Source organism: Falco cherrug, chromosome 13, assembly GCF_023634085.1.
Source record: "Falco cherrug isolate bFalChe1 chromosome 13, bFalChe1.pri, whole genome shotgun sequence".
NCBI lineage: Eukaryota > Metazoa > Chordata > Aves > Falconiformes > Falconidae > Falco > Falco cherrug.
The window spans coordinates 34,563,286-34,589,114 of NC_073709.1; the positions used below are offsets into that span (position 1 = coordinate 34,563,286).

The 25,829-nt window shown below is 57.4% G+C and overlaps 1 protein-coding gene across 3 annotated transcripts; it reads left to right on the top strand.

The window, feature by feature from the left end:
* Nucleotides 1-25,829, top strand: RRBP1 (ribosome binding protein 1). 3 transcript variants are annotated; one of them, XM_055725840.1, is made up of 24 exons: nt 1-144; nt 6,169-6,870; nt 10,586-10,734; nt 10,959-11,081; nt 12,097-12,249; nt 12,574-12,692; nt 13,482-13,635; nt 15,245-15,383; nt 15,728-15,915; nt 16,091-16,128; nt 17,312-17,402; nt 18,088-18,180; nt 18,545-18,637; nt 18,742-18,822; nt 18,924-19,013; nt 19,445-19,537; nt 21,003-21,074; nt 21,262-21,357; nt 21,804-21,887; nt 23,168-23,266; nt 24,108-24,191; nt 24,670-24,768; nt 25,280-25,423; nt 25,709-25,829. In XM_055725840.1, the coding sequence occupies exons 2-24, from the start codon at nt 6,189-6,191 to the stop codon at nt 25,745-25,747; spliced, it is 3,003 nt and encodes a 1,000-aa protein (XP_055581815.1). In that variant the 5' UTR covers nt 1-144; nt 6,169-6,188; the 3' UTR covers nt 25,748-25,829. The 3 variants fall into 3 exon arrangements, with proteins under 3 accessions (XP_055581815.1, XP_055581813.1, XP_055581814.1); XM_055725839.1 differs by lacking the exon at nt 23,168-23,266 and adding an exon at nt 1,304-2,234 and having other exon boundaries at nt 50-144; XM_055725838.1 differs by lacking the exon at nt 23,168-23,266.

Below are 25,829 nucleotides of genomic sequence, written 5' to 3' on the forward strand. Positions count from 1 at the left end.
GCCCCGCGGCGCGGCGCGGCGCGAGGGGGGGGGGGGCGGGGCGGGGAGGGCCGGGCCGGGCCGGCCGAGCCCGGCGAGACCGCGGCGGAAAGTGCCACGACTCCACACGGCCGCGGCGCTGAGGAGGGACCGCGACCCGCACGGGTGGGTAGGCGCCGGTGCCGACCCCTCCCTATCCCCATCCCCTTCTGCGCGGGTCTTGAGTGGGGAGGGGGGCGACACCCCCGTCCGCGACTGTCAGCAGCCGCGGAGCGGAGACCCCCTCCGCGGCCGCGCCGCTCCCACGCGTGGGACGCTGTCCCGCCTGGCGGGGCGGGGGGCGCGTGCCTGCGACCCCGGGTTTGGGGTCTGGCCACGTTTGCGGGGGGGGCGAGAGGGTCGACTGGATGAATGGCCCCGCGGTGAGGGCGGTGCGGAATGGCGGCGTGCGCGGCCGCCGCCGAGGGCCCCCCGCGCCCCCCCGGCCGCCCCGCCGCCCCGCAGCGCTCAGACTGTTCCCCAGCCCGGCCTGATGAAATTCATTAATCTGATTAAGCGCGGTTACAGAAGGTCACAGCTCTCCGGCGTTGTTCCCCATTTATTTATTTATATTTACTCCTTAATAATCCCCCCCCCCCCCCCGCCTTAAAAATCCCCCCCAGCGCTGGGAGACCCCCAGCAGCACAGTGTGGCGATGCCTGAAGCTTTTGGAGAGAGGCGGGGACCCCATAAGCGAAGCCCCCCCCCCCCAAGGTCCCTGCCGTGGGGATGCCACCAGCTTCCCGGTGGGTTTCCCGGCGGCCCCCCCAGCTCCTCCCGCCGCGGGCCGGCGGGGCCGGCGTGCACACGTGGCCGGCGGCACGGCGGGGCCCCCCGGCAGTGTCAGTGTCACAGCGGCGCTGCCAGGAGCCGCGTGGCCGGGTGCCGCTGGGGGTGCGCACCCCGAACCGGCGGGGGGACACGCCGCTCCTGGGGAGGGAAACTCCTGCTCGCCGCCGCCGGGTTACCCCAGCTGCAGCTGCCTTACGGCGCGGCTGCGCTCTCCCGTGCACGGACGGGGGGGTTCTCGGGGTTTCCTCCCTTTTTCCTGTTTTGCCCCCCGCTCTCCGGCGGGGCACGGAGCCGGCAGCGCCGCCGGGGGACCCCCGCCCGCCGGGGCACGGGGCGCCCGCGGGGCCGCGGCTGTTGCTCGGCGCGGGGTGACGGGCCGCGCACCCGGACACCCTACCGTGGGGCCGGCTGCTGGGGGCCGGGCGGGGTCCCCTCGCCGCCCCTCGGCTCTGCGCCTCGGATTGTAATTCTTGTCTCTTCTCTGTCGCGACAGGGCGGAGAGCGGAGCTCCGGGAGCGGGAGTGTCGGGGGTTGTCCCTGCCGGCAGCGCTCCTGGGGCCGGGCTGCCCGGCTGCCGGCAGGATCAGGCCTCCCGGTTCCCTGGCCCCGTCCTGCTGGAAGAACGCTGCCCCGGCCGTGCCTCTGCCCGCTGGGGAGGAAAGCTCGCACCGGGGGGCAGGGAAGGAGACAAGACCTTATTGCTTTGAGGGGGGGCCGGGCAGTGTCTCCCCCACACAGCGGCCGGTCCCTTAGGCGCTGCCTGCTGCTTGCCCTGATGGCCCAGGAGATAATGGTGCCTTTTGGAAAAAGCCAAAATCTCAGCCGTGAAACTTGTGTGTTGGGTCAGCCAGCTTTGCCTGACCTGTCTCTGTGCGTTTAGGAAGGGAAGAGCTTTTTATTTGTGTGTTTTCTTCCCCTGCTGCGAGGGGCTGTGGAGGGAACCGTGGGCGCCTCGCAGGCAGGTGTTGCTGTGGGCTGTGCAGCGCCCAGCTGTGCGACCCCAGTTCTCACTTTCTCTGCCCTCTGACCACCCCATCACCTCCTCCTCTGCGTGGCTCTAACCTGAGATGCCACTTCAACAGCAAAGTGCAAGCCTTGGATTGCAGGAGGAGTGGTGTCCTGCTTCCAAAGAGCATCTTTTCCCATCTGCAGCACCTATCCAGACCAGGAGAAGATAACAAATATTTTCCTTTTGGCTGCCTAAAGAAGGAAGTTTTCTGTAGTTACTGCACAACCTTGTCTCCTCCTTTGCCTCTGCCCACCTGGCGCTTGACCCAGCCGATTTAAACCAGGGTTGGTGGAGGGCTGAGTCTCAACGATACTGAATTCCCGTGGATTTCATGGAAGTGGTCGCAGAAGGGAGGAAAGGCTGAAGAGGTGGGAAAGCTGTAGCCTGGTTTCGGACACTTAGCTGTCTCTGGCAAGTAAGTCGCTGAGCGTGGCACTGGTGCCATTGCACTGCGTGTCTGGGGGTTGGTTCAGCTTGGAAATTGGTGCTGAAAAAACAGCAAGGCTGAGTGCTTTACTGGTTTTGCTTCCTTAGAGCAAGTTGGACTTTTGCTCAGGGCAAGCAGAGGTGACTGCAGGGTGGCAAGGGAGGCCTGGACACCTGGGCTGTTATCTGGGATGTTGGAAAATTTGATGGATAATGAAGAAAAGCCATAGGAATGGGAGAGTCGGAGCACAGCATTTCAGGCCAAGTGCAATACCAGTTGTCCGTCTTATTCCTGTTCTGGTGGTGGTGAAAAGCTTTAATGGAACAAGCTATTTTGGGGAAGGAGTTTGCATGTGGAGATATTTGATGATTTCCACTGTTTTGGCTGGGTGAGGATTAGGGGATGATCCCGCTCAAGAAACTTCATGCAGGTAAACGTGTTCAGTGTTGGACGTGAACATGAGTTTTTGAATGTGGACTCTGATAGCTGGTGGTGGCCCTGCTGCCCTTGGGCACCCAGCCCTCGCCCAAAACAGCCTGGGCATCAGATTGAAAAATGCCGTGGGACAAAGTCCCATGGACAACCAGAAGATACAGAGAAGAGGATGCTGAAGTCTTCAAGCCTCCTCAAAGCCTGGCTGTCTAGCCAAACCTGTACCTGCAAAACTACCCTTTAGGCATCCGTGAACAGACAAGGAACAGTGCCTTCAGTGCTCTGCTTTTCCATGTCCTGGCTGAGACTGTGTGCAGGTAGGAAGTGCAGAGGGCTTTTCTGCTGAAGGGCAAGGCAAGTGCGCTCCTGCCACCGTGCTCGCAAGGGGTGCCGTGCCGTGCCTTGCTGGGCAAATCCGGGAGCAAAACTTTCAGCCCTTGGAAGGGCAAAGGCAGCGAGGCCAGGAAATGCCAGTGCAGGGCTGCGCTTCTGATGCTAACACTGCGGCACTTTGCTTCTTGCATTTATGCATCAGGAAGCTCCCAGAGGAAGATTTTTCCTTATCCCCCGAATGCCAAAGCCAGCCTGGTTTGATTGAAGCGCGTGTGGCAGTACACAGCCTGCTGCCAGCTCTGCGCCGCTCCAGTGATAGGCTCTTCCCTGGACGAGTTGTTGGGCTGGTCCGTGCCAAGTCTCGGCCACAGGAGGAACTCTACTGGTAGAACTTGCTCCTCGGAGTCAGCACCGGGGCTGCGGGGCACGTGTGTTGAGACAGGACCAAAGTTTCTCTTTGCCGTGATAGCACTGCTGGGAGTAATTGCTGCCCCGTCAGTATCTTTCACTCTGTTTTGCATTTTCTCTCGGAACGTTTGTCCTTGGGAGCAGCGCAGGGTTTCTCTGGTCCAGCAGTGGGACATTGCAAATGGCCCATGCAAGCATCTCCACTGCTTTCACAAGCTCCGGCTGCTGCGGCAGCTTGTCTTGCAGCTCCTCTAGGTTAGCGCTCTGGGCTGCTTGCTTCTTCTGTGGGCTTTGTTTTGGAGGGGGTTGTTTTGCTTTTTAAATTTTCGGTGGTTTTTTTTTGTTTAGCTAGGGAGGACTTTAAGGCTAATCTGCGTTGTTATCTCACCCTGGCTGTAAAGCCTGAGAGGAGGCAAAGGTACAGGCAGCTTTTACTGCAGTGGTGCTGGGTGAGGCTGCCTGCAGGGGAGGGGGAGCATGGGGCTCAATCACCCTGCCTGTAAGGGCTTGGCGGGGGGGGGGGGGGGGGGGGGGATGACAGCAGCGAGGCCAGCACTGCCATCTCACCTAGTTCACTGCCTCAGCCTCTGCCTAATAATGCTGTCCTCTTTCATCTGTCCTCTGCATGGTAGATGCCTCTGTAGCAGTAGTTTTGGGCTTTTTCCTTTGTTCCCATCCTCCGTGGGCTCCATCCAGCTGCTTTGGGAGGCGGCGGGAGCAGCTGACGGGGCTGGAGGGTGTTTGCCAGCAGTGATGCCCTTGCCCTAAGCTGGAGTGGTGAATTTTGACCTAAGTCTGACGTGGTGGCAGCACGAGGTCAGCAGCTCTGTTGGTACCAGCACATTGTTGGGGTTGCCAGGTGAGGAATGCAGGGCGCTCAGTTCTGCCCTGGTCAGCTCCAGGGCGCACTGGTCTGGCCCTAAAGCCAGCAGAAGGACATGGGTACATGTTCTCTGGACCCTCGTTTCTATTTCCTGCCAGGAAGAGGAAATCCAGCCCTTTTCACCCTGCAGGTTAGGAATAATCCCTCTGTCCCGATGGGGACCATCCCAAAGTGATGCTCCGTTGTCAGGGGGGAGGGGGCTGGCACCAGCTGTGCTGGGATGGAGCCGGCTGAGGCCGCTGAAATCCCAGACGGCCAGGACGGACCTGTGGTAGCGATGCCGGTAGTATCAGCTGGGATCTCGCGCGGTGCCCTGGGGTAGGACCGTGGCCCTGCCGGGGGAGGCTGGTTCCAGCTGGCGTTGGCAGCCTGCCCGCCTGCCAGCTCTCTGCTGCTTCTGCTTGGCGAGACGGGCAGGGAGAGCTGGGCTGCTGGTTGAAACAGCTCTCAACAACCCCCCTGGGGTTGGAGGTGACATTTTCATTGCACTGTCACCTCCTGGCTGCACCGGTGCGGATTCGGCAGCTGTCGGCTGTGAGAAAGGGAGAAGCTCCGAGGTCTCTCCCTGCGAGCACTGAGGTTTTGAAAAGATGCTGATCTCCTTAGTTTTATTCTTATTTTTGCCTCCTCCCTTTCCAGCCGCTCCCTCCGTCCCCAACCCGCAACCTCTTAAAGAGGAAATTCAATAATGTTTACAGTTAAGCGCGGGGATGGGAACTTCTGATAGCCGAGGGCTTGATGCGTTGATCACGAGAAAGCGCAGCCGGGCACCTCCTGGGGAGTGCCCCTGCGCAGATGAACTGCCTGACTGCAGCATCGGGGGGGTTGTGAGCCACGTGGAGGTGATGCCCACGGGGGAAACGCGCGAGTGGGACAGCGGGGAAGAGCCTGGCTTCCAGACTTGGGACGGGGTTTGGTTAGCGGTTAAGAAGAGTGGAGGCAGCAGCATCTTCCTTCACGTGGGGCTGCACCCTGCCTGCCAGGTCTCAGACCAGGCAGTACAGTCTCCGTTGCTGCTCCATGTGTTATGGATGGAGAACCTGAGCGTGGAGAGGAGGGTGGGAAAGGACCATGTGCCCAGTTTGCCCGCCAGTTAATAGCAGAGTTGGAAAGAGAAGCGCCATATCCAGTGCTCCCTTTGCAAGTCTCGTTTCTTCCTGCAGGCATCTACTGGGGAGATGAGATGGTTAATGACCATGCTTTGCATTTTTTTGGCTTGAACTGAGGCCTTTTCCTGGTGTTTGCATCTCAAGGAGATGGTAGCGTCTTGGTTCTCTGTGTGACATGACATCTGTAGCATCATTGCTGGGGTGGTTCTTGTCACTGGAGGCTGGGAGCAGCTACCCAGTGGGATGTGGTCACCGCGCGTCCTCCCTGCCAGGCTGGGCAGAGGCCAGCAGTGCCGCAGGGTGCGGGTGGCAAAGGGAGGCGGCCAGGGCTGTTGCAAAGCTGGGGAAAGCTCTCCCGTGTATGCTTTCCCCTTCCAGGGGGATGTTTTATTCCAAAGCTGAGACCCTGGATGCACTTCCACCTGCGCCTGGGCGCAGAGATAAGGCCAGGTGGCCCAGGGAGACCCCAGGTCTTGGCCAGACTGCACCAGGCCGTCTGGAAACGGGCTCTCTTACTGCCGCAGGGCTGCAGGGATTGCCCAGGGTCGTGCACAGGCAGCGCAGCGGGGGATTGCAAACCTGGGAGGTGGCGGGGGGTGTCGGCAGGTTGCCCTCACCAGAGGTGTGTGAATCCTGAGCACTTTGTGGAGCGTGGTGCCGTTTGGAAACACAGATGGACATAGGAAACTTGCTGCTCACAGAAAGGCCATTGTACCTCTTTGTTTTCCCCACTAACTGTTGTTCTGGTGTCTTGTAGGCACAGAAGAATAAGGCAGGATGGATGTCTATGACCCTCAGACGCTGGGTGTTATGGTCTTTGGAGGTTTTATGGTGGTATCAGCCATCGGGATCTTCCTGGTGTCCACCTTCTCCATGAAGGAGACTTCTTATGAGGAAGCCTTGGCCAAGCAACGCAAAGAGCTTAAGACGACCCAGCAGCAGAAAAAAGAGACAAAGAAGAAAGAGAAACCTGTTGAGAAAAAAGGAAAAGGAAAGAAAAAGGAAGAGAAGCCTAATGGAAAGATCCCAGAGCAGCCCCTGACTCGGGAAGCAAGGGACTCTCCCAAGCAGGTGGTTGTTAAGCCTGCTGTGGTGCCTGAGCCTGTAACCGTTGCATCTCCGGTTGCAACGGTGTCCGTAGCCCCCCAGGAAAAGGAGAAACCTGCTCCGTCACCTAAGGAGAAGAGGAAGAAGGAGAAGAAGGTGGCAAAGGTAGAGCCTGCTCCCAGCCCGGTGTTGGCTTCGCCTCCTGTCAGCGTCTCCAAAAGTTCTCCTGTCCTGGAGGTGACCCCTAAGGAGGTGCCTGTTGTGGCCGTGCCACCGGTTGGCACACAGCAAAGTGCTCCGGTGGTCAGCTCCGTAACCATCAAGAAAAGCAATGCTCTTCCAACCCATGAGGAGCAGAAGCATAATGGACCTGTCAAGAAGAAAGCTGCATCCAAGAAGAAGAGTGAGCCAGGTAAGGCCAAGTTCCTCTGCATATATCCCTGTTGGGTAAGCTGGCAGGGCATCTTGGTGCTGTCAAAGCAGAGCTCTCCCAGTCCGAGATCTCTTTGTTTTTCTTCAGTGTTGGAAACAGGGCAGCTGCAGAAAGGCTGTCTCTGGTGGGATGGACCATGTGCACCAAGGGGAAGGTGGGCTCAAAAAGGCTCGTACTGGACTGTAGTTCTCTTGGGGCGGGGGGAGTAGAGTTAAGGTCAAGAGTTTATTGACTCGTTTGCTCTCTGTAATGTGTTGCCTCCTGCGTCGGGTACCCCTGGTTGGTGCTTAGCTCCTCAGTCCAGCGCACAGATGTTGGGGAGTTGCCGGTTCCTCTCAGATGTGCTGTTGGCGGGTCTCTGAGCAGGTCTGTGCATCGAGAGTGAGAAGGAGGGGCACGGACCTGTCCTGGAGGAGGGGGAAGCAGCTGCCAGGGTGCTGGACATCTGGACAGGAAGCCAAGGCATGGTGTTTTCTCCTTCCACCCCTGATTATTAGGAGTACACAGGAGCTCTACTACTCTTCTTCTACGGGGAGATGGGTCACTGCTAGTTTCCTCCTTCTTCAATGCTGGTGAAAACCAGCCTGTTGGAAGAGAGAGGACCGAAGGGATTTTGTACTGCGGGAGGCTGATGATAGGATAGTTAGGGGGAAGTAACTTTGGATACATCACAGGGAAGGGAAAACTTGCCTGTTGCCTTTCATGCCTCACTTGGTTGACTCGGAGGTGGGAGAGATTAAAGAAGGTGGTCCTGCACTCTGCAGGGTGTAAATGCGCGTAGGGAGGGGAGAAGCGGCTCTGTAGCTGGATTCTTGCTTCTCATTGCACCAGCATGAACAGTTTGGGTTTTATTTTTGGTTAAGTGATAATTACAGGCAGTAAAACATGAGAGCTTTCAGACCTGTAGAAGTGTTCCCATAGGGACACGCGGGAGAATATCTGTCAGGTGTTCTCAAAGCTGTGATGCGTAGGTTTCATTTCTTTCTTTCTTTACAAGAAAACCAAACAAAAAGACACCCCTACTTGCCAGCCTTCTCCAGATGTTCAAACCTAGGCTGCCATGGAACCTGGCAGTTCCCGCACCCGTGTTCTGGGAGAGGGCCCTGCTACTCAGCAGGACATTTTGTGGCTGCTGGTCTCTGAGGTCAGGTTAAAACCCTCGTATCTGCTCCTCTGAGGAAAGGATTTCCCTAAAGGCCATCTCCACATAGTGACCAGGTTTGAAACAGTGTGAGCGGCCGCTGCTGGAGGGTATCACAGAGATAGTGTTGGGGAGACTGTAGGTGGCTGGTTTTGGCACATGCACGCAGGGATGCACTTCTCTTAATGCTGAAAAACACTGAATCCAAGCTGTAACAGCCAAGGGAGTCTGGATGGGAGATGGGCTTTTAGCACGTGTTAAGTTGGGAGTGGTTTTGCCTGCTCTGAGCATCTACTCCTTTGGGTATGAAGTCCCGATCCTGCATGTTTTAAAAGCCAAGAGTGATGTCTTAGCTGCTCCTGTGGGATTTTTCAGAGGAAAGCTCTTTTGCACCACAAAGCTGGCTGCAGTTTGCCCAAGGTATAGCGGGCAGCCTTTTGACGGCTGTGGTCGGTCTCTCCTCAAAGGCAGAAGCAACAAATTATCCCGTGGCAGATAAAAGTGGGTGTTCAGAGTGTTCAAAGACACGTGCTCGGCACTGAAACAGATGGCAAACCTGACAAGAGCGGCTTGGGGTATTTTCCTCTTGTGTGGTTTGTTTTTAGCCTCCTGCATCACACAAAAAACTTGCTCGCAAATGGTTCATGTGTACTCGCGCCCCATTATCTGTGGTAGCAGGAGCCATGCTCTGCCATGAAACACGCGTGGGTACCCAATCCGGGCTGCAGCCCCCAGGTGGGGGGCTCCATGCAAGGATTGTCTGTGTCTCCCTGGGTTTGGGAAGCAACTTTTCAGACCCCTCATCCCATGCAGCTTTGCCTGCATGGCTGCTGCTTGTTTCGCCGCTTCCTTCGGTGAGGCGGGAGGGTTCTGACTCTGCGAGCAGGCTCGGCAGCAGCACTGGCTGCCTTTCACCACGGGCTGGCACGCTTCCCCAGCTCCCCTTGCCAGCTGCAAGGTGGGGTTTGTGTCGTGTCTGCCTTGTGCAAGGCTTGCTCGCGTGGCGCTGGCAGGAGGTGGGCAAAATTTTGTTTGGTGGGGCCCTCCACCTGGTGGGACTGGGCCAGGGGATGTGACGTGCTGTCCTGCGCCTGTGCCATGGCCAGAAGGAGTAAACTCTGAGCCAAGCTCTTGGGCCCCGGTTGCACAAGTCGGTGGAGCTGCCCTGACTCTGTTGCTGGGAAGTGGCTGCTGCTGGGGACGCAGACTCTGCTGCTGCCAGGGCTTAGCGCAGCCATCCCAAATGGATCTAGCAGAAGCCAGGAGCAAAGAGTGTGTGCTGGAGCTGCTAGGCATTCCCAGACTTTGCTACTCTGTTGCTGTGGTGGGTTGTCTGTGGCTGGCTGCCAGCCACCCACCCAGCCACTCTCTTACTCCCCCTTCCTCAACAACATGGAGGAGAAAATATGATGGTGAAGCTTGTGGGTCAGGAGAGAGACAGGGTGATTACTTAGCAACTACTATCACAGGCAACCCAGGCGTGACTTGGGGAGAGCTAGTTTAAATTTTTCCCCATTAAAGTAGATGAGAAACAGAGACAAAAGGAGGATGAGACCTTCCTCTCCTACCCCTCTTCCCAGGCTCAACTTCACCCCTTCCCGCTTGACTTCTCTACCTCCCCTCCCTGAGTGGTGCAGGGAGCTGGGGGCTGCAGTCAGTCCATAACAGCTCCTCTCTGCCACTCCTTCCTCCTCACACCTTTCCCCTGCTCCAGCCTGGGGACTTCCATGGGCTGCAGTCCATCAGGGTGAACCTGCTCCAGCGTGGGCTCCTCCCCAGGCGCTGCAGGGGAAGCTCTGCTTCGATGCCTGCAGCACCTCCTCCTCCTTTTTGTCCTTGCTGCTTGTGGCGTCTGAGCTCTGCATTCAAGAGACTGGAATCCAAACTGCTCTTTCTTATGGGATTTTTAAGGAAAATAAGCTACTAGGCCATACCTACTGTGCAGGAACTCCCGGACCACTGCCTGCCACCCTCTTAACTGTCATGACCACTTGCACTGTAGTTCTACGACAGCATCATGGCCCCTGATGCTCCTTGGCTTTCCCGGATTAGCAGAGGGATAGGAGAAGGGCTGGAGTCATCTCGTTCCCTTAGCGAAGGGCTGGAACGAACCAGCCTGGTGAAAGGCAGGAGATGACCTTGCTGCTCTGCCATCACCGGCACCACTGCGCGGAGCAAAATCCCCCAGCGAGGCTGTGTCATGATGGAGTCCAGCTTCTGATGCCCACCATGTCTCTGCTCCCTGGCATGAGCAAAGCGTGCCCAGCTCCGGCTGCAATCGCTCAGTGTGATGGAGGGCGGTGGCAGGGCGGCGGGAGCAGTAGCAGAGCCAGGCAGAGGTGGCAGCTGGCTCAGGGAACACTTGTCTGTGGTGGGCGCCGTCCCCAGCGCTCGTCACGTTGCTTTCAATTAGAGAGGTATCAAACTTGGCTGTGGACATCTGGGCGGTTGCTGGTGTGAAATGGCAGTTATGGGGTTGAAGTCAACTGAGGTGATGCTACTCAGCCCTGCCGTTGGCTCGAGCGCTCCCAACCCCTCCTCTCTCCTCCCCAGCACCTGCGGACTCGGATGGGCCCCTCTACCTGCCCTACAAGACGCTTGTGTCCACTGTCAGCAGCACGGCGTTCAGCGAGGGGGAGGCCCAGCGGCTCATCGAGATCCTGACGGAGAAAGCGGGCATCGTCCAGGACACCTGGCACATGGTAGGGCTGCCAGCACCGCCGTGGCCACCAGGGCTGGGCCGAGCCTCCGGGGGTGCGGAGGGGTGAAGGCAGCCCGTTTTCGGGCAGGCTGTCCCCCGAGGGGCAGCCTTAGAGGCAGGAGCTGAATTTTCCCTGGAGCAGAGGGCAGGACCCTGTGCGTGTGGGGTGGAGGGGTTGGATCCCGGAGTGGTGGTCCCCGCTGATGTGCCACCCTGCGCCGGCAGGCCACGCAGAAGGGTGACCCTGTCACTGTCCTGAAACGCCAGCTGGAGGAGAAGGAGAAGCAGCTCGCCACAGAGCAGGAGGCTGCAGCCGCTGCCAGAAACAAGATGCGGGAGCTGAGCAAGGTAAGTGCCGCGCAGCCCTCCCGGCACCCCTGGCACGGGCTCTGCGCCTCACGGCTCGCCGTGTGCCTCCCTCTCCCCGCATCTCACCCGCCCTTGGAGGTGAAGCGCAGGGGTTCTCTGGGCCCTTCATCTGCTTGCTGTTTTCTCCCCCAAAAGGGGAGGAGATGCCCACCTGAGCTCCTCTCCTGGGCCTGATCCAGCCCGGGGAGGCACGTGTCCTGTTGGCAGCCGCAGCAGGAGCGGGCTGAAGCCGTGCCCGCAAGAGACTGCAGCTTTCTGCTGCTTTACGGAGGACAATAAAGCCCTTCTCATCTCTTGGCAGAGCCCCTGAGCTGAGGAGGTGTTGATCAGTCCCTTTTTAAGGAGCCTGGTGCTATTTACAGCCCCCTTGCCTGACTCAGCCCCTTGCCTCCACCTCTCGTTGGGTGTTGAAGTCAGAAGGGACCCCCGGCGCGTCGTGCTCAGCACCTCCTGCCCCGCAGCCGCCAGGACCCTGCTGCAGCAGGTCCATCTGCCTGCAGGCAGGAGAGGAGAGGGCGAAGCCACCCTGTGCACTGAGTGCTGTGCTAAGCCCCGGCCTGTGCAGGCAGCCCCGGGCAGCGGCACGGCATCACCCAGCCGGCCAAGAGAGCACCCCTGCCTTGGCAGGGGGCGGAGGGGGGGTGTGTTTGGTTTGTGGGGGTGTTTTCTTTTTTTTAGTTTTCCTGCTTTGCCCCAGACTTGATGTGATGATATTGATCCTGGGGCCGGGGAGGGGAATAAAATTCCAGGCTGTCACTCCTGTCTCTTAGCTGGCCCAGTGTGGAACAACAGTGGCATCCAGTGGCCACTGAGCCCAAAGCTTAATGCAGGAGGAAATGTAAGTGCGGAACGGTGTAGCTGGGCCTGGGGGCAGCGCCGAAAGGGTTACACTTCTTAAAGTCTTCTGAGCTCGGAGGCCACTTGTTTCGAGAGTCCCCTTAAAGCAGGGAAGTTCCTGCGCTGAGGACTGACCGGGTGGCTTGTCTCCTCGAAGGAGCTGGCGGCCGAGCGGGCCAAGGCGACGGCCGTGGAGGGCAAGCTGAGGGAGCAGCTGCTGGCCCGCGAGCAGGAGATGGCAGCGGTGCAGGCACGCATGCAGGCCAGCTACCAGGACCATGTCAGCGAAACGCAGCAGCTGCAGGGCAAGGTGAGCCCCACGCGGTGCTCTGCAGCTTCCTCCGCTGGCTGCCGGCTGGCCCTCGGTGGCAGCTGCCTGGTCTTTTGGAGAAGACCGAGGTGGACGAGGGGGCCAGAGCCTCGGGGAGGGGCGAGAGCCCCGCAGTGCTCCTGAGCTGTAGAAGAGGGATGTGGGAGCATCCTCATGGGATGCGGCAGCCCCGGGGACTGTCAGCATCAGCAGACAGCTCGCTGTGGCTTCCTTGCCAGTCCCTCTTGCCCATGGAGTGGGCTCCTCAGGGGAGAGCTGAGGGGCTGGCGGCGGCGGCATTAACCGCTGTTGGTCTCCCCCTAGATCCGGACCCTGCAGGAGCAGCTGGAGAACGGCCCCAACACGCAGCTGGCTCGCCTGCAGCAGGAGAACTCCATCCTGAGGGATGCCCTCAACCAGACCAGCAGCCAGATGGAGAGCAAGTAAGACTGGGGCGGGGGGCAGAGCCTGGGGCCGCCCTCTGGCAAGCCCTGGGGGTGACTGCCCATCAGGCTTGGCCACCCCCCTTTCTGGAGGGTGCTTCTACAGACGCCCCAGCTAGCTGGAGGTAGAGGAGGGAGTGAGGAAGAGATTGCCAAATGGCTTTTGGCGGCCTGGCAGGGGAAACAAGGATGTTTTTCCCAAGTGGAAGGGCAGGGGAAACCCTCTCTGCTTTGGGGTCACCTGTGCTGATGCTAGCGGAGGGGGCAGAGGGGACCAGAAGGCGCTGCAGCATTTCTCCACACTTTGAGGAGCTTGTGCTCACCAACTTCAGAAGAAATGTCGCTGGCTGTTTGATGGGAGTGATGCTGCAGAGAACCGAGACCTGCCTGGTGCATACAGAACAACCAGGAGCTAGGGGGAAGAATTTGGCGCTCCTTTTTGTAGAAAGTCTGAAATGGCTGGTGATTAACAGTGGTCAACTAATTTCAGAGCAGACTCCAGCTGCTTAGAGTGCTTTCTCCTGTGTCTGGGAACACAGATCCTTGCATCTTCTATTTCATGAGAAAGGAATGTCTCCTGTGATTGAAACGGAGCTTTTGGAACTGATGTGTCAGCTCCTTCCACCCCATCCCTGAAGGACCAGGCGTGTCCCAGAAACAGGCCAATGCAACTGTTGAGATGTCTCAAGCCCTGTTATCAGACCCACAGGAGGATGTGTTCCCCCTGGGTAACACCAGGGATGCTTGACTGGCCTGCGGGCTGGAATAACGCTGCTTCTCTTGGTGCAGGCAAAACGCTGAGGTGGCCAAGCTACGGCAGGAGTGCAGCAAGCTGATGAAAGAGCTGTCTGAGAAGTCGGAGGTGCTGCAGCAAGAGGAGCAGCAGAGGAAGAGCTGGGAGATCAAAGCATTGGCCTTGGAGAAGCAGATGGAGCAGCTGCAGGTCAGGCAAGCGCCTGCAAACCTGCTCCCCCCGGGTGTGAGGGTGGGGGGGAAGCCTAGATGGTGCACCGTGCTGGGTGGTAGCCTCAGGTGAGAGAGGAACCCAGTGGCCCCTGCCAGTGGGTGCTCACGAGGACGTGGGTGCTCCCTCTTGAGTCTTAAGCCCTTGGTGCAGGAGGTAGAGCTCGTGGCTTTGTTGTTGTCTCCGGGGTGTGGCTGGATTTGGGGTTTTATGGGTGTTTAAAGGACACCTCCCAGGTAGAGCCTCTGAGCACGCTGCTGGAGCAGTGGCGCATCGCTGGCAGGTGGGCTGAAGCCAAGCAGGGAGGAGCATCTTCTGGGGGGTAGCAGCACTCCTGCTGGGATTCAGCTCTGCCAGGGGCTGGGAGCATTGATCCCAAGTACCCCTGACCCGGGAACTTTCACTTCTTTCCCCCAAGGATGGCAGACATGGTAAGGGATGCAATGTGTCCCTCCTGCACTGTGGTCTCCGAATTGCTCTGGCCTCTCAGTGAAGGGTATGTTGTGGTGGAGGCCTTTATCTGTGCATGCCAAAGTGGTTTTGCAGAGGCGGTCCTAAAGGAAGGGGCCTTCAATATCCTTATAATTTTTTGGGTGCCTGAGGGTGCAGATCTCCTTTTGCTGGGCTGGTTTTGGCCCCTGCTGCTTTTGCAGGTGAGGAGTGAGGGGGGTGATGTAGGCATGCAGCCGGTGTGAAGGCAGAAGCCGCCTTCCTGACCCAAAACACCAGCTTCTTGGCATGCTTTTTGGAGAACTTCTCCAGGGCTTCCAGCTTGCTGTACACCTTAATACTAATTAAACAAACCATAATACCTGGAAGACTTTAAAGCTAGCGATGTGTTGAAGGCACTTAGGGAGAATGTGCTCCACAGTAACACCTGGAGCTCTGAGCTGAGGATACAGGGTCAAATCCTCAAAAAGCAGAAAAGTCCTGCTTGCTTGGTGGTTCTGGAAGCATTAGTCAGAGATGGGGCTGCTGGTTTACCACTTTATGTCCCCTCCATGCAAAGCAATTTCCCTCCATCTGCAAGGGCGCTACTCGTAGAGCTGCTGGTTTGCAGCATGCTCCTCGTCCCCCTCCTCTGCCTTCCCCTTCGAAGGGCCTGCCTTGGCCAGGCCTCTTCTTCACTGCTTTCTAAGATGGAAAAAAAAAGTATACCCTGGCCCAAACCGCACAGAAAATTTCTCCGTGTGTGGAAACACGTGGCTGGATGTCTCTGTCCTGCTAAGCACCGTGGCAGTACCTCTCCCTCCTGGCCTGGGGCTGCGCTAGGAGCAGGGCTTTAAGAGGTTTTTCAGAGCTTGGCTTTCCGGAGGGGAGGATGGCCGGGGAAGATGGCCGTGGTCTTGGCCCGGAACGGAGATGCTGGGGTGTTGTCTGCTTCCCACTTGAGGGCTGGCAAATGATAAAACATGAGCATGAGGCAAGATGCTTCATGCATAGGGGGAGCATGGGGGGAAGGATGACTTACACCACCACCACCCCTCAAAGCACAGCTTAAAAATAACATTGTGACACATGGAGCTTTGCTTCAAATTGGCTGGGGTGCCTGGCACGCTATGGAAAGCCTTCTCTTCCTGCTGTGCAGGCTTCCCAAAGGGAAGTGGAGGCGACGCTGCAGAAGAGGCTGGACGAAGTCAGTGACGAGCTCTGCAGAACCCAAACCAGCTACAAAAGCTTGTTAGCGGAGGCAGAAAAGGCCAAAGGACAGCAGCAGAGCATTGCTGGTGAGGGCCTTGGATCAGCATGGGGGGGCTGTGGGGCAGGCATGGAGCTTTCGGGGACGGGTGCTTACTGGTGGGGCTGGTTGGGGCAAGCAGTAGACCCAGGGACTTGTTAGGTTGGCGTTGGTGCGAGCAAGATGTGGGACTGCTCTGTGGTCCTGTCCTAGGATGCCACTCCAGTCCCTCTCTCCTGGGCTGTCCTGCATCCCTGCCCTGCCCCATCTGTGCCTCCTGGAAGCACCCACAGCCAAGGCTTCCTTGGCCAGGAGTCCTGCTTAGGCAGGGCAGGGAGTCTCCCGGTTTGTTTGCACCTACCTTACCGTGTTTCTCTGCCCTTCCTCCAACAGAACTGCAGGCCAAGCTGCTGAGCTCCGAAACAGAGGTCAAAAGCAAGTTGCTGGAGCTGGACAACATGAAGGGGAAACTGCAGGATGCCAGCTTGGAGAATATGAGACTCCTGGAGAGGATCAAATCCATCGAAGCTCTGCTGGAGGCAGGCCAGATGAGGGAGGCAGAAAAAGACAGAGACTTGCAGGTCACATGCTCGTTTAATTGGGGTGGGGGGAGGAGAGGGGGTTACACCGCTCGAGCAGGGGTTTTTACGCGGGGTTAACGCGGTACCTGTGTTCTCTTTGCTCTGGGATGCTGCAGAGAAGGCTGACCTGCATCACTGCCTAGGACAGGTAATGAGAGTGCTTTCTGTCTTCCAGGCAGCCAACGAAGCAGAAATGAAGCAGCTGCGGTCAAGGTGGGTCTGGCTACACATGGGAACTGCCGCAGCACCTCCAGCTTGCTGTCCCTGTGTCCCAGGCTTCCCCAGGAGCTGAGCCCTATGGGTGAGGGCTTCCCGCCCTCTCTGTTAGGCAGGCTCGGGGACTGTGGAGCTGGGAAGGCAAGGTCAATCCTGGCCAGCACAGCTGTGTAAAACAAAACTTGGCTCCGGTGCTGGCCCCAAATAACAGCCAGTCCGTTCCGAAGTAAGGCTGTAGCTGCTGGCAGACACATGGAAGCTGGCTGGTCCTGCAGAATAAGGGGGTTCTGGTGGTGGCGGGATGGGGTGTTGGGTGGGATGTCTCTGATCCAGGCCCCTGCTCAAAGCTGGGCCAGCCAGAGGAGGCTCTCGGGGGATGTTTCCAGGTGTCTCCAAGGGTGGAAATTCACCTCCTCTCTGGGTCCTAGTGTTCAACAACCTCTGCCCTCCCCTCCAGTGCAGAAAGGTTTCCTGGCATTTCACTGGAGTTTCCCATGTCACGACCTGTGCTTGCTGCCCTTTGTCTGTGTGTTGGGCACCTCCACCGGCTCAGGGTCTGCACAGGAGGAGGATTTCTTAGATGCCCTCACTGCCAGCGAGCATGCAGCATTCCTTTAAAGGAGGGCAGCTGTTCAGTTGTCCTGGGACCCTCAAGAGACTTGAGTGGTTCTTGTCAAGGACCTGAAACTTCCTTGGTCTGCTCAAGCTGAGGCTCCCTTCAGGGCAGATGGTGGATCTGGGGCTGTGGGGGGAAGCTGCAGGCTCTCAGGTGGCTGGTCGACAGCCCTGATTTATGGTCGCTCAAGGTAGTAGGGTGATGCTTTCAAAAGCAGCACTGTGGGCTCTCTTAGCCTAGTGAGCCGTGGATGGGAGTGTGTTGGGAGCAGTCCCAGTTGTGTAAGTTGGAATTTCTAGCCGTTGGATCAGGTTACTTCTTCCTCTTGTCCTGGGTGTACAGCCAGCTACTCACTGGCTGGTTATTGCTGATAAGCAGGTAGAAAACTAGATCTCCCTCCGGTATTGCCATGGCTGTGGTTTTTTGTCCTGCTCCCTCTTCCTCCTGCTGTGGATAGATCCTGGAGCAGACCGGGATAGGAAGGGCTGTGGTCCCCATCTCAGGAGCTTGCTACCTGGGAGGAACGCAGATGCTGAGACTCACTCCTGCATCCTGCCCTTCCAGGCTCCAGGAGAAGATGGACCAACTATCATCCTTGGAAAGGGAGGCCACAGAGCTGCGAGAGGCGATGGAGCAACAGAAGATTAAAAACAATGTGAGTGAACTAACTGGGCTCAGCTTTTGCTGCTCACGGTTTTCTCCTCCAAAACCCAGATCTCTGGAGATTGAATGACCACCCATTGTAGTCAGCTACCGATGGCTCCATGGTGCGGCCAGAGGCTCTTCCAGCCCCGTGGAGCACTGGTGGCTTGCCTCGTCTGCCAGAGCAGGAATCTCCCCGGCAGGCTGCGCAGCTTGAGCTGGTGGGCTGCCTGGGTGGAGATGTCCGCCCCCAGCTCTCTTGGGAGGTTTAAGACGTGGTACATCAGGGAGATCCTACCCCAGCAGGGTCAAGGCAGCCCCTGAGCAGGGGTCCCTCTGCTCCTTATCCCTCTACTACAAGGTGGTATCGGTTGTGTGGAGGCAGCCTTGCAGCCTTCCACTTAGCCTGTGTCCTCTGCAGGCGCCCTGAGAGCTGCTCCTGGGGCTCCTGCCTGTACCCAGCTTTGCTCTGCTCCCTTGAGTCCCCCCCTGAACGGTGCGGTGCATTGGGCGGCTGCAGGGATGGAGGGGAAGGGGGCTCACGTGGGCGGTGGGATGGAAGAGCCTTGGCCAAAGCAACTGGCTGCTGCTTCTCTTCCTGAGCGGAGGCTTTGAATCCTCCACAGTGCCAACAAGCAGCTTGGTGGCCTTTGGCGTGATGTGTGGCTTATTGGCCTCTGTGTGTGTGGTCTCGGCAGGACCTGCGTGAGAAGAACTGGAAAGCAATGGAAGCGTTGGCCACGGTGGAGAAGGTGTGCGAGGAAAAACTACTTGCTGCTACAAAAGCAAAGGTGAGCCTGGGATTTCTCTGTAGTGGTGGTGCTGGTGGTTTAAGGGAACATTCAGCCTCCCTGAGCCACCAGAGATGCTTGCCCTGGGTTGCCTGCCTCCTCTTGGGCACAGCGCTGGCCCAACCCTCCTGCGAGCGTCTCCAGAGTTTGTCTTGAGGGCCCTGTGTCCTGGTACTGATCATGGGGGAACCAGGGGACGGCTGAACTGGAAAGAATGTTTTCATGGTTCTCAGCGGCAGCAGTTTTCTCTGTTGGCTGGTGTCCCGGTGCTGGCTCACCCCAGTAAAAAAGCAGGACTGGCACTGGCAGCCTGGACAGCAGGCGGCCAAGATCTCCATCCCATGCCACTTTCTCCCTGTTACAGGAGGAGCTGGCCCAACAGCTGGATGTGCTCCAGACGCAAACCAAGGAGACGCTGCTCTCTGTCCTCCCTGGGGTCGATGTGTCCTCGCAGCAGGTGGGCACGGGCTTTCCCAGCCCCCCGCAGAGCCTCCACCGCATGGGAAGGACAAGTGTCTAAGCATCCTTTTTCTTCCTTGTCTTCTTTTTTTTCAAACTCAGGATTATGACATGTGGCTACAAGAGCTGAAGGAAAAGACCATGGATGCGTTAAAGCAGCAGAGAATTGCAACAGAGCCACTGGTAAGTGAAGGGGGTGGAAAATGGAAGGGCGAGGGAATGCCTGAGGGTCACTCGTTCCTTTTCCTCACCTCTCTCTCTCCATCCCTTCCCTCTCTTTTCAGGATTCAGCACTTAAATTAAAAGAGGCAGAGGAAGCGCAAAGCACTTTACAAGCAGAATGCGAGCAGTACAGAGCTATCCTTGCAGAGACAGTAAGTTGCAGCCCTTTGTGCTGGGGTGTCCTTCCACTAGAAATACCTCTTGAGAGGTCTCTGGCAGCCCAGGCTGTCCGTGAGCTCATGGTGGGCATTTCTTGGTGTATTGGTGGGTGCTGTGTGGAAAGCTGTTTGTCAGTGAGTGAGACAGGGGAATAGGAGAAGTCTGGATTTTTAAAGCTTTTCTTCAGCCTAATTGTGTTGGAAACCTTCCTGGTGGTGGTGGGGTATGGCACGGCAAGAGGCTCTGGTGATCAGGGTGGTTGAGCCAGCCTGGCAGCTGGGAGCCCCTAGCCCCACCTGAGGCACCTAGTTCTGTCACCCAGATCCTTGGAGAGGTGTTGGGTATGCCAGGGCTTCCAGCCCTGACACTGCTCAGCCTGGGGGGGGCCGGGGGAGGTTTGGGCTCATTGAGGCTTTGCCAACAGGAAGGGATGCTGCGAGACCTGCAGAAGAGTGTGGAGGAGGAGGAGCAGGTGTGGAAGGCAAAGCTCACAGCATCTGAAGAGGAACTCCAGAAGGTGCGTGTTCAGGGCACACCATTCGGGTTTGTTGTGCGTGGGGCCAGACTCGGGGGGGGAGCAGAGGGGCTGTGAGCTATAGATCAGCTGATGGCCCTAACTGTTCCTGCCAGCCTCGAACTCTTGAGACACGGGGACTTTCTCTTCACCCCAAACCCACCCCTCCTGTCACCAAACCAGCCGCCAAGAAGCCCACCTCACGTAGGAGCTAAGCTTTTCTTCCTCCTGGATGCCACCTCCCTGCCTGGTGGGTGCCGAGAGCCTGCCAGCGGAGCGGGAGGAATGGCGCAGCTCCCGGGTTTGGGCATGGTGGTTGTCACCGCTGCAGTGACCCAGTGCTGGGAAGCTGGGCTGAGCCCTGCTGGCGGGGGTGGCCTGGCGGGAGGAGAGCACGTGCGGGGCTCAGGGGCTCCCGCTGTCAGAGGAACTTGGCTTGTTCTCAAAACCCAGGCTGACCTTGGCGTTTGTTCAGCCTTTGGAAAGGAGAGGTCCAAGCCACGCACTGCACATAGCTCTGGGTCCAGCTGTCTGTCCAGCTCTCGGTACCGCTCTCCCTAGTCAGCCAGCCAGCCAGCAGCTGCCAGAGAGCCCTTGCTGCCCAGGGGTTGAGTGAGGAGCGTGTTTCACGAGCTCTCGTGACTTAGCTGGAGCCTGGGAGAACTTGGCCAGCTGTGCCTTTTCTGCAGAGCAGACTTATCTCCTCCCTCTTGAACGCAGAACGGAGATGGAGCTGCTTTCCCCAGCCTGGCTCCCCACCGCTCACACGGGATTCTGGAGTCAAGTGGGGCTGCAGGGAGGTGGGGGAGCTCTGGTACGAGAGATCTGTGGTGTCTGCCGGCAGGTGGCTGCTCCTGGAGCAGCACTGTTCATTGCGCAGGGTGACGTGGCTGCTGGTGGCTGCTGGCAGCAGGGTGTTCGTGGTGGGATGGATGGCTGCTGGCTTCGGCAGGTCCCAGAGCAGTCCTGCCTCTCTGTGGAGAAGAGGTGAATTCCTCCCTTCCAAAAAATTCAGCAACTGTGGAGTTCTCTTCAAGAATCAGGCCAGGTTTAAATGCAAACTCTGTGCTTTTTCGGACACCTCATTGGAATGTCTGCCTTGCCGCTTCCAAACCAAAGGTGCTTTCGGTAGGGAACTTGCACCGAGCCTGGTGCCGGTTTCTCAGGTGTTGAAAGCTGACCACAGCCAGCTGGTCCTGTGGGCAAAAGCTGTTACCTTGCTCCATGATTTACAGCCCAAGCTGTAATTGCATCGGATGTAATGTTGGATTCGTCTTTCCCTGGAGGAGGAGCTCCTGCCCTGCAGGCTGTGGAGCTCCACTTTGGTGTCAGGTCCTTCTGCACTGGGGTACAGGATGAAGTGGGGGAGGTGGGAGTGCAACGCTGGACCATTTCTGGTTGAATGAAAGATGCTCAGTGTCCATGTGAGGTGCCATTCACTGACCTTCTCTGATCCTTTCTGGCTTAGTCACAACTCCAGCTGAAACCTCTTGAAGACATGGTGGAGAAGTTGAAAGCAGATCTGCAGAGCACAGATCAGGTAATGCTTTTTGGGTGTGGGAGAAGGTCACCGCGCAGGTGCCAGATGGATGCGTACTGTGCTTGGGCTGAGTCGGAACCCACCTCCTGACTTGCCCTGGGAAAGGCAGGCTTGGACCACGGGATGTTTGGGATGTGTTGGACCACAGACAATCAGCCCCCTCATGCTTTCCTCCCTTTTCATCCAGCTAAAGGAATACACGTCTCTTCTGGAAAGGCAACTGGAAAATCACTTGGAGACAGCCAGCTCCGAACGCCAGAACTACACAAAAGAAGTTGAAGTTGTAAGTGTGGCGGCCATTTACCTTCTTAAACGCTTCTTTCTTCTAAGCCTGACTCGCCACCCATCCACATTTCAGGGATTTGGGGGGTGCATCGGGGACCTGCAGCTTTGCAAAGCAGGAGAAAACAGATGGAGGTGTTCACTCCAGTCTGGGCTGTAGACACCTGAATTCAGGAGATCCATTGGCAAGGTGATGGGACAGATCTGTGAGGAGATGCTGTCTGCTGCTCCACGGTGGCCTGTGGGATTTCTGTGGCTTGGGTGAGGCGGAGCTGTGTCACAGCTGTCTCTCTCTGAGCAGGCATCGGCAGGCAGGTTACGTTAGCAAGTAACGCCATCACGGCCTCTTTGAGAAGACGTTGCATCGTAAAAATGTTTCCTTGAGCCAAACGGCTCCAAAACCAAGTGCATAAATGGACTTTTGTTGTTATTGTTGTTCCTCAACAGCTGAGGCAGCTCTTGTCAGAGTCCCAGGAGCAGCTGGAGGCAGCAAAGACAGAAACACAGAAGCAGAGCAAGGAGCTGACCCTGGTAAGGGGGATCCTGCAGCTGCCCAGCTGGGACCTGGCTGCTCTGTGTGCGGCTGGTTCACGAGCCCTGTGGTGGGGCCAGCATCCTCCCTGCAGGTTCAGGGAGAGGGGGAAGGCACGGCCAGGGCACAGTGGAACCTGGTGCTGCCAGGCACCAGGCTGATCCAGCTTTCAGAGGGGATGTTGAAGACCCAGGAGAAAATTTTTTTTACCCGCCTTTCCTTCCGTGATGGGCGTGGGAAGGGAGAGCAGCAAGGCTTGTGTGAGCTGGCATGTAGCAGAAGAAACCAGCCACCCCACCACTGAACACTGGTTGCCCCACCGCCACCCTGGGGTAGGGGTTTGGGTGCCTTAAGCATCCATCCATCCATCCTCCTCTGGCTGGGAGGGCTGAGGCTGTGCAGCCCGTGTGTAGGGGTCACTCAGGGAGCCGAAGGATGGGGCTAGGTTTCTGCAGGTAAGTGGGGGAGAGGACTGGGATATAGGGCCAGATCTGCCAAAACCACAAGAGCTATTGGGTTTAAATCCGTAATTTCACTGTGAGAGGCTCAGGAGGTTGTTTTTAAAGTCCTTGGGGGTACCGCTGGCTGGTGGAGCCACTTGGAGTAGAACAAGCTGGGAGTGCAGTGTCCCTTGGGTGCCGTGACTCTTCCCAGCCTTGCTGCTATTGCTCAGCCTCTTGCTCCTGAGGGAATGTGGCGCAGGGTTGTCATTAGCCTTAATCTCATTAGATGGGCAGGTGCCTTTGAGTGTGGAACACATTTGGGCTTATCCAGAAACCTGCCCTTTCTTCTGGCCGAGGCATGCTGCTAGCTTACAGTGTGACTGCCGGTGCTGCTGCAATGCAGGATGGAGCTCTGGTGGATGGAGTTGGGGGGGTTTATTTGAGGTGGTGGTGGTCAAGTAACTGCCTCCCCAGCCACCCCAGCTGTGATCTATGGCAAAACGGGACCTGTTACCCTGCCTTGATTGCTTTTTTTAACACAACTATGTTAGTACAAAGCCTCAGCAGTGGCTTTAACCCAAGATGCTGAGTGATCAAAGGAGAGCGGATGAGGCGCAAGCATGTGCTCTGCACCCCTGGGAACTGTTGTGCCTCAGGCTGCCTGTGTTAGGTACCACTGTCCTGCGTCCAGCAGAAACTGAGATGGTTTTCCAAACGTTTTAGCTCGTGTGCAAGCAAAAAAGCTAGCGAACTTTACCTGTAGGTCCTTGTGGGTCTTGTAACGGCTACAGTGTTGAGATGCGTAACTGAGCCAGGCTTGCTGATCCTCCTTCCAGGTCAGGCAGCAGTTAAGTGAGATGAAGAGTCATGTACAGGATGGAGAAGTAGGGTCACAAGCTTACCCAAGTGAGCCTGCACCCCTCGAGGTTAGGGTGGTGAGAGTGCTGCCCATGGGGCACTGACCTGACCCTTAACTGTGTCCCTTGTCCTGTCTGACAGTCTCTAACCGCATGGAGAACCGCACATGGCTTTGCTCAGGGCTGTCACGGTTGTCATCTCCTGTCCTGTGGGGGGGGGGGGGGAAGCCAGCCCCTCGTCCTATTCCTGCTGGGAACACGTCGCCAGCCGGCTTTTGCCAGGCTGTTCCGCTTGGGAGCCCTCTGCCACTGGCAGTAGGCTGGCAGGATTTTGGGGGAGGCAGGCAAGGGATGCTGCAAGCCCTTGGGCCAACATGGTCACACGATGGTGGCCCATTGGGTTCAGGCTTGGGTTTTCTTGGAGGAAGGGGACAGCCTGACAGCTGCGCCAGGATCCCTTTCCAGCTGGCAGGGATTAGGATTACAGAGGCTCCGTAAGTCTTGCTGGAGCTGGGCTGAGGGCATTAGCTGTGGCCCTTCCCTTTCACCAGTGGTGCTGCTGCCGCGAGCCGGGCTCCATCTCCTTTAATCCAGTTAAGTGTGGAGCCTTCTGCCTGGCATGGGCATCTGCCGGGCAGGTCCTCTGCTATGGGGTACCTCTCGTCCCAGGTCCCAGCTGGCGCTGCCCAAGGGGCAGGCAAAATTTGGCAATGCAAAGCCAAGCCTTGGGCTTGCCATCAGCATTATCCCAGCTTTTCTGTGGGGCGGGGATGCTGGTACCTATTGCCATTTGATGCCCTGGGGAAAGCTTCAATTTTCATTTCTTCTGTATAGCCTTCTTGGCGATGTCCCCACCAGCTCACTCTTGGGTCTTTTTTTTAATTTTATTTCTGGGTGTTTTCTCCTTTTCTCAACACAGTTGAAAACCCAGCTGGAGCAAAACGAAACACTAGTGGAGAAGGAGCAAGTGCTGCGGCAAAAGCTGGCGCTGGAGCTGGAGGAGGTGGGTGTGGTGAGGAGGATACAAGGGTTTACAAAGCCATTATGGTTTCTTAGCTGCTAATGAAGCTCAAGAATTAATTTGAAGAATTGCTCTGAAGGTTTTTTCCCCATCCCTGTCTGCATCTCAGACATGGCTGCACTCCCTCACGCATCTGAAGAGCTTCCGGCAGCAGCTGTACTGAAGCCACGTGGCATTGCTGGTCCCTGGAACTGCCCCTCTCCTGGCCCACCCGTGGGGTTTGCCAGCTCTTTCCCTTGAAGGTTCAGGGCTTTAGCCAGGCTTCACGCCGCTGCTGGTGACAAGTGCCATCTTCCCCATGGATCAGCAACCACAGGCGCATCACATGTAGCATCCAGCCCTCTGACAGTGGCTGCGTGACCCACCTGGTCCCTCGAGGCAGGGCCAGTGGGACCAGGGGTGGTGAGGGGCAGGGTGTGGGAGGCACCTGCCGCTTACCGGGTCTGTGTCCCCCTTCCAGGCCCAGAGCTTGGCGTGCAGTCTGCAGGCAGAGCTGGAAAAGCTGAGACTAGCTGAAAATGCAGCAGCTCCAGGCACGGAGGAGGCCCAGCATCTCCAGGTGATTTGGCTGCCCTGCTCTCTTGTGCTTGGGGTTTGACCAAGACAGCAAAAGCTGTCTCCAGGCAGGACTAGGGGCATAGCTTATCCTTCCTGGGGTTGGTGGGGCAAGGTGGATGGTTCCCCTGCAGGTTGCTCCCTGCCCAGGGCTGGCTGTGAGCTCCAGCATGGCTTATGGACAGCAGGGGGCAAGTCACAGCCACTTTGTCCATGTTGACCAAGAGAAGGCGGATGATCCGAGCCGATACTTTCACCAGGCTGGGCTTTTCACATCTCGGGAAACCATTCTCCTGCCACGAGGCTGTCTCGGCCCATGGCATCTCCAAGGGAGCCGGTGTGGTGGGGTGATACCTAGCTCCTTCAGCAGGGAGGGAGCTGGGTGCTCCTCTGGCTTCTGGCTGCCGAGGTGGCTCAGTGCAGATCTGAGGTGACCTGAGATGTTTTGGAGGGGGGAATGTCACCAGACGGCCAAGGGAGGCTCAGGCAGATGCCTTCTTTTGTCTCCCGTGTAGGAAAAACTTGAAAAAGAAAAAAAATTAACAAAGGACCTGGGCCAGGCAGCAACCAAGCTACAGGAGCTACTGAAGGTTACCCAGGACCAACTGGCCAAAGAGAGAGAAACAGTGAAGAAGTTGAAAGAACAACTTCAGGAAACGGTACTTGTGGTGGCCACAGTCATCCCTCCCCTTGGTGCTGGGGTGGAGGGCAGGGGGGAGCGCGTGTCAGGCAGTGGTTGAAAACCAGAGACAAGGTGGCACTTGCTGCCAGAAACCATCTGGGTGGCTTTTGGGAAGGTCTGGGAGCACAGGAGATGATGGTCATGGTTCTCCCTGCTCAAAAGGCAGGACCTGGCCCATCTGTGAAACGCTTTGATGCTTGAGCTGCCACGAGGATAAGGTTGAGACCCAGCTGAGTAACCCACCTCTCTTTTCCTTCTCCAGGGGGAAGAGGACAGTTTGAAGGAAGGGACTTCAGTCTGACGAGTCTGTGACCTAGACCTTACCGTCACCTTACCAAAATGCCTTACACATTCCTAAAACTAAAATAAAAATATATGCTGAA

Coding starts and splice junctions, on each gene's coding strand:
- RRBP1 (XM_055725840.1), top strand. CDS start 6,189: ATGGATGTCTATGACCCTCAGACGCTGGGTGTTATGGTCTTTGGAGGT. Junction 18,823..18,923: donor GAATTGCAACAGAGCCACTG/GTAAGTGAAGGG, acceptor CTCTCTTTTCAG/GATTCAGCACTTAAATTAAA. Junction 24,769..25,279: donor AGGAGGCCCAGCATCTCCAG/GTGATTTGGCTG, acceptor TCTCCCGTGTAG/GAAAAACTTGAAAAAGAAAA.